Here is a 7259-nt window from a genome sequence, read left to right as displayed (position 1 = left end):
CCCTATAGGCTGGCTGTGACTGGGAATCAGCTCAATGGCAGCAGGTTTGATGTTAGAGCCTCTCAAGGTCCGATCATTAGAAAACAAGAGGGACCAAAGTCAAAACCAAACAACTGGAACCCTTCAGGACTCGGATTCGGCAATGTCCTCAATCTTCCGTAGACCATCTTGTGAGAAGAAAAAACAAGGAGCCCACAGAACACCACCAAAACCATTTAAGCCCATTCCTATTTTAGAGATTAACAGGCTAACGTCCTAAGGAACTAACGTTGCTCTCCCACCTCCAAAGAGTTATAGGTGAATGATCGAAAGGCAATCGGGAGCAGGTTAATACACCGCTCTCACAATGCCTGTCCCCCATGTGCTGTGACCTGTGCCAGGCACTTCACGCGCATGACCGGTTTGAAGGCCCTCGCAACTCCACAAGACGTGATCTCACTTTCCAACCCGAGGAAACCAAGGCTCAGGAGGGCAAGGATCTGCCAAGGAGTGCAGCCCTGAGAACCGTGCGAGCTGGGCGCTGACTCCCGGCAGGCCTGTCTCCCTCCCAGGTGCATGCTCTTCTCTCCATCACACCTTGGTAAGCTCCAGTGTGCGACTGCGCGGGGAGGCAAGCTCATCCTCCGGCTGCGAACGGTTTCTGAGACTTCTTTGTGTGCCCCGTGCTGTGCATGGCAAGGCCGTCCATGAACGTTTGCTGAATGAAGAAACCGGGTCAGGCTCTAAGCCTGCCACGGACTTAGTGACTCAGTCTCAGGCAACTTGGAGCTGCGGGTGGTCACTCAGCGGGGCAGCTGCAGGGACCATTTGAAATCAAGTATGGGAGAGGAGGAACCCGGGAACATTTCCTCTGCCTGTGTGTTGAGGTGGAAGGAGAGGAAAGGAAGCTGAGAAGGAAAAGAGAGGAACGGGCACGAGACCCTAAAGATTTTATACCAGAATGGGGCCGGACTTGGCCTTTGTCTGCTGCTCCTTTCCAATGATCCATCCAAACGGTCTCCTGACCTCCAGTTACACCCATGTGTCTAAATAGCACAGAACTGCCAGGCCCCTGAGCAGCCACTGACATGGTGGCTGGGGGAGTGCAGAAACACTGGGGTAGTGTGAATGGTCATCTGCAGACTTCAGTGGCCTGCTTCCCAATCACAGGAAGTAAGCTATCGAGTCAGAAAGTCTGACTTGATAGAGTAGATACCATCATTTCCACGACAACCAGGGAGTCTCAGCATCTGAAGTCCCTGCCCCAAGACCTCAATGAAGAGATGCTGGCAATCTGTTGTGCATCCCAGTTCCTATTTGGGAAGCACGTGGAAGTACAAGATGGGAATGGCGAGTTGATTTGGTTTTCTTTACTCATGGCTCCAAGTTGCTGAGATCCCCAAAGTGCAACCTCAGCCTTTTCACATAGGCCCCCCAAAAAGGGCTTGTATGAAGCTGACCCCAGAGACGGTTACCAACCAAATACTGGGAAGCGCTGGCTGACTGCAGCCCTGAGACCAGAGTAGGGACTGCACTCCAACACCAGCCTCATTCCCAACTCCAAGTGCCTATCGCCGAAGCAACACTGCCATCTAGTGCCCCGTTTGGGAAGTATTCCCTTGGATTGCTTGACTTCCCTGCTGAAAATAAAATGCCCCGGCAGGGTAGGCGTCGAACCTGGAGAGTTGGTTTAAGTTGAGTCTGCAGAAAGGGAGAGTTGATCAGCGTTGGAAAAGAATGGGGAGTCCAGTTTTTCAGTACCTTGTATTATCTGCAATGGTTCAGCAGAACGAGCCGGGCTGAGCTGTGTTTAGCCCCAAGGGAAATGCTTGTGTTTAAGTCTTTCTGCACAAAGGAAGGCCTACAACCCTAGGCGCAGGTGGTAACCAACTGAAGCTCCACTGAGAGGGTCAGGCTACTCTGTTGACACAGGTGGGTAAAGGAATGCCCACCAGAGACCTCTGCTTCTGGAGGACTCCCACCTCCCATCTAGCCCTGGCTCCACAGGTGAAGCATGAGTAGCTAAGTGCTTAAAACCAGGCAAGAATGCCTGCACCCACAGGAACTCAGTTGCCAGAAACGTGAAGAATGAAGATCTTGTTCCCAACCCCCATCTTCCCTAAATTGTTACCCTAAGTTCCAACTGAACATTTACTGAGGCTGGAAAGTAGAGAGGGTCTATCCCAGGGTATTCCATGTTCGAGTGAGCCCCTACCCTTACTCTTCCTGCAGTGAACCTGAAAAAGAGGGAACCTCGGGGTCCCATGAGGGCTACTCTAGGGAGAGAGACCCCTCGGAAGCTAGACTGTCGGCAGAAGGTTTCCTGCCCAGGAGTGTATGTGCCGGCAGATCGAGGCATAAAAGCAAAAGCCTCCAATCCACTGCCTTGGAATTGATGCAGACTCCTAGTGGCTCTGGAGGACAGCGCCGAGCGGGTCGCTGGAGTTTCCGAAGCAGCGGATCTGTGTGGAGTCAAAAGGCCTTCCCTGTCAATCAGCAACCCACATGTCCAACCCACTGCACCAGCAGGGTTCCTAATGACAACTATAGAGGGATACAGTTGTATTTCTATGTGCGTTTCTGTGTGAGTGTGTGTGTATACATAGATATGTATGCTGAATCTATGTTCGCATATATAATACAGCACAGAGGGGCCACAGTTCTCGAAACTTCTTAGCTCTATACAACCCCCTAACAGGACTGAGCTACTGGGCTGAACTAGGTGACTAAGCACCGTGACTGGGGGAGCTGGCTAGGCCAATCACACAGTTGACGCTAGTTTGGGGAGGATGTCAGAGGTCTTTACAGCTCGTGAGCAGCCTTTCTAGATCCAGCTCCTGGGCTGTATACAGCTCTTCCCTTCTGGAGTGAAGAGGAGTGGAGGAGACCGAAGACTTGAGGAGCCATACAGATCATGGCCCGCTTTAGAGACAGGAGACCTGGATGGGGCCCAGCTACCACTGGTGACCACTCTGGACCAGAGACGTAATCGAGGATCCCAGTTAGAATGAGAGAAAGTTGTGTACCAAAACTCAAATCAGACTTACTGGACTGAGAGAGGCTGGAGGAGCCCCTGAGACTGTCATCCTAAGACACCCTTTTAACCTGGAACTGACGGCATTCCCAGAGGTCCCCTTTTGGCCGACTCATAGATTGGCCTGCAAAATGAACGGCCACACCCCTGAGGAATATGCGCCCTAGAAGAATCAACTATAAGGTAAGGTGACCAGATTTAAAGCGGACACCATTAACCGGGGTGGAGGTGGGGGGGTTCTTGATGAAAAATTTGGTCTATATGGATCAAATACACCGTTCCCAGCTTGTCGTGCATTCTTTCCAAAAATCGGGACGTTTTAAAAACACCAAAAATGGGGACTGTCCCGCCAAAAGCGGGACGTCTGGTCCCCTTACTATAAGGGCAACGTCCCTGCCCCCCCCCCAGCCCCCCACCCCCCGCCCAAAAGATGAGAAGGCAAAGGCAGGGGCAGGAGAATTGGAGGGCTGGAAAGGGGTCGGTAGGGTGATTGGGAGGATGCAGGCACCTCTCAGGGCTCACAGCCCAATTCCTGGAGCACTGTGTGCATCCCTTGTTGAAGGGGAAGTAATGTGCTATGTAAACTTTCACCTAAGGCACACTAAATTGGTCCAGAAAAAGAGAGAGAGAGAGAAAATCCCTGCTCAATTTTGCCTGCTTAAGGTTAAGATTGGTCACACCTGAAGAGGGCACTTTGAAGCAGGATCAGAGTGTGTGTTAGGGGAAGGCTGGTGGGAAGTTGGTGGTGATGGGCAGGTGGTCAAGGGAAGGAGTATTTAGCTGGACTTAAAGCAGGATGTTACTTTCCTCGCTGCCCAGCACGAAACAGGACACAGAAGGGGCAAGGCACAGGTCAGGTACCTTCCCTGTTGTAAAGTTGCTTCCCCCAAGAGGAGGTTTTAATAACCTAAACCTTTAGTCTCTTGTGTGCTCCCATATTTACCCCTGTTGGCTCCTCTAACTCTGTGGGGTCAGGGAGCTGATCTCGGGCCCCCAGCGGGTTCCTACAAGAGGAGTGGTAAGCAGAGTTGTGGGGCTCGGTCTAGACTGAAAGCACCCAGTTTCCCTGGCAGATGGGCAGTAGGAAGTGAGATTCGGCAGCAAGAAGATGTCATCCGGGGAAACGGTGAAGCTGCCAACCCTGCTCAGATCATCATCTCATAATTTCCACCCTTTGCCTCCAGAATAAGGACTTCCTTCCACTCTGGCTCGGTCCCCCGCCTGTCTTACAGCCCAGCCGCTTCTCTCTCCCCTCCCCTCAGCCCCTCTCCCACCAAAAATAAAATACAGCAAAACCACAAGACTCTAGGGCGCTCAGTGTCTGGGAATCCCGGTTTCCCAAGGAAAAATCACAGCAGAAGAGGGGGAGACAGCATGTCCAGAAAGGATGTTCTAGGGAGACCCCACAGTGAGAAGCCCCCTGCCTCCTGGTTACTGTCCCCTCAGCCTGAAAACTTATTCGTAAGCATCCAGAAACTGGAAGGGGTGTTGCTGTTGTGTTCTTTCTTTCTTGTTTAAAATTGTGAAAGCTGTCAAGCAATTGGGGGCCTGGAGGTATAGTTCTAGCCTGCTTCTGGCACACTTGCTCGTGTCTTGGTTTCTCCATCATCACAACAGTAAACAGGATGAAAATGGTTCTACTAGGTGCCCCCTCCTGGGGAGTCCAACAACGTCATGAGACAGAAACCCCTGAGCTATTGAGTGCAATCACCCGTCCCCTGCTTGAAAACTCCTGCGCAGTAAAGCTAAGGAAGACGCTTTTCTTCGGAGAAATGCCAAGTTGTGGGTCGAGGAGAAAATACATCTGGCTAATGAGCCCAGAGAGGTGCCTCTGGTGAAAACCATCGTGACACAGAATGTCACTTTTAGCGCCCTGACCCCCCACCCCCACCCCACACACCCGGCCCTGCTTATAATCACCAAGACTAGAACCCAGGACCCCGGCTCTTGGGTGCCTATGCTGGGCATGCAATCATTGGGAAAAAGAAAAGGAAGCCCAAGAGGCTGGTCCAGAGCAGAGGAAGCTGGCCAAAGCAGGGTAGCCGTGTACCTGGTAGCCTGGCTGACCTAAACCTGCCTGGGCATGACGTAGTAGCCAGATCCTTGCGCTCCATCTACCTTCCAAGATGCCTGGATATCTCCCACAGGTCCTGGAGAGATGGAGCAAGACATCCCTCCTCATCGACATGAGAACCAAAGAGACCGTCCCCTTTAAAGCAGAGCCAGAGGTTTGAGCTGACGGTTCTAAGTACAAACACAACCTGCTGTGATCGATGCAACTGACAAATCAATGCTGCCACGCTGAGGTTAGGGGGTCCTTGTTGTCCATGGGTCTGGGGGTCTGCACTCCTGCTTTGCAGATGAAGAGGGGCCCGTCCCCCTCTCCCCGGGGCCACCCTGCGGGTCTCCTTGCCCTACGTGCCCCTAGATTTAGCCCGATCAGAAAGGCAGCCGCTCATACCGGGGAGACCAAGGAAAGCCCAGGAGTGGGTGATTACCTGCTAGGATGGCTGGGTTGTTCTGTCCTCCTTCCGGTTTGACCCAGGCTTCCACTGTGAACGCCTCCCAGGGAATTCCAGCCAGCACTTCTGGACGCAACAGCAGCCGCTCCTGCCGCCCCGAGAAGTACAAGACAGGCAGACCTCCCCGTGGGTGGAAGGGCTCTCGTTCCCAGTGGAGGTCACTTCCACCGTTTGGGATGCTGTCGTCCAATGCACTGTCTTTAGCCTCGTGAGGAAGAGGAGGCTTAGGCCAAGCGTGGAGATTCTGGGGAGGGATGTCAGGGCCTCCCCGCAAGCCCGCCACCTGCCTCGGTGCTGCTAGGCGACGTCGCCTTGTCTTGGCTCGGCCCTTCCTGTGGGTCTCCAGCTTGGGTTCCTTTGGGCGTGTGAAGGTGGGGGTGATGGTGGCAGCAGCTACTGGGATTTCCTGCATCCCAGCCTCACCTACAGGCTCCTGGGCCCCTCCATTGCCAAGAGAAGTGTCACTGACTCCCAGAAGCTTCGATTGCCCAAGCGGACCATCCCTCACCCACCAGGCAGCTGGACGCACAACCTGTCTCCTCTGTCCTGCCACCTTTCCAGCAGGGGCTGGGGGAGCAAGGCTCGCCAGAGTTTCCTGGGGGTCTGCCTTGCTGTGTCCTGCCTGGCGAGCTCCCTGCTCCCCACTGGAGTAAGGTCTCAAGTAGTTCCCAGGCCTGCTGGGGTAGACCCCAAAGAGGTGGTGCTGGGGAGCAGCTCTGGGTCTTTGAAAGTTGGTCCCCAGCCAACAACGTTCCCCTTGCAACTGCCCCTGGTTCAGTCGCTCCCTCTGGACCAAGGCTTTCTTGGGTGGCCAGTCCAGCTCAGAGGTGGCGAGACTGAATGCCCACCCAGCCAGCATCACCAGGCTTATCGTCAGAACCTTGGAGCTCATCATAGCTCCCCCCAGTGGTTCTTACAGGCCTAGGAGTCAGCTTCTGGGTACCACTCTGGAAAGATGGGGGGAAAGAAAGAGGCAGCTAGGAGCCCAATCAGCAGTCACCACAACACTGTTTAATCCAGAGACCAGACTTTCTCAAACAGCGCCCCTGGAGAACACCTCTTCTTCCTTTCCTGCCCCAGGTGCTAGCACGTGGACCCCGCTCTGTGGGCTTCTCCTCACCGCCCCAGGCGCCTGTTAGCTCTCCTCCTGCTCTGTTTAGTCCTCGCAGAATGACCGTGATTTCTCCTGCTTCCTATACATTTCCTCACAGAGAGATCAGGTTTCTTTCTTCCTTTTTTTCTCTATCCCTTCTTCAATAACCTGTCCCCTCGCTGATCCTACAAGGGGGACACGTGAGCCTGAGAAATCCTCTCGAATGTACACTGCCTTGCAAACACACACAAGACCCCCATCCAACTACCTGGAGTCATTCACAAATGCTTTGGTGATCATTCCTGTCTCTTTCTGCCTCTCAGAGGGGCCTTTTCCCTGGGAACCCTTAACTCAATATGCATTTAACCTCCAAGAACTTTTATAACAGAGAGATACACAAGATGATGCCTGTTTGCTAAGAAGGGTGGCGGGGAAGGGTTAAAAAAAAAGAAAATGCTGGCGGGGGGCGCAGACAAATCCAAGCTGGTACTTAACTTGCTCTCCAGCTGTCTTCCTCTGCCAGCTCCCAGCCACCTTCCAGGCTCTCTGTGCAGGTGAGAGTGTGTCCCTCCGCCAGGTCCTGGGCTGGTGGACTGTTTTATCCCTTCCAACTTGTGGATGTTTGGCAAGT

The 7259-nt window shown here is 53.4% G+C and overlaps 1 protein-coding gene across 1 annotated transcript in view; it reads right to left on the bottom strand.

The window, feature by feature from the left end:
* PAPPA2 (pappalysin 2) overlaps nt 1–6430 on the bottom strand; it is a 350680-nt gene extending 344250 nt beyond the window's left edge. Inside the window, exon 1 of the mRNA XM_004706814.2 lies at nt 5512–6430. Within this exon, the coding sequence (XP_004706871.1) occupies nt 5512–6430 (919 nt within the window). The remainder of the gene's footprint in view (nt 1–5511) is intronic.
* Nucleotides 6431–7259: the final 829 nt, after the last annotated feature.

This window comes from Echinops telfairi, unplaced genomic scaffold (assembly GCF_000313985.2).
Source record: "Echinops telfairi isolate 266 unplaced genomic scaffold, ASM31398v2 ScPeMD7_7424;HRSCAF=8462, whole genome shotgun sequence".
NCBI lineage: Eukaryota > Metazoa > Chordata > Mammalia > Afrosoricida > Tenrecidae > Echinops > Echinops telfairi.
The sequence above is the reverse complement of the archived record's forward strand: the minus strand, read 5'-3'. Positions and strand labels throughout refer to the sequence as shown.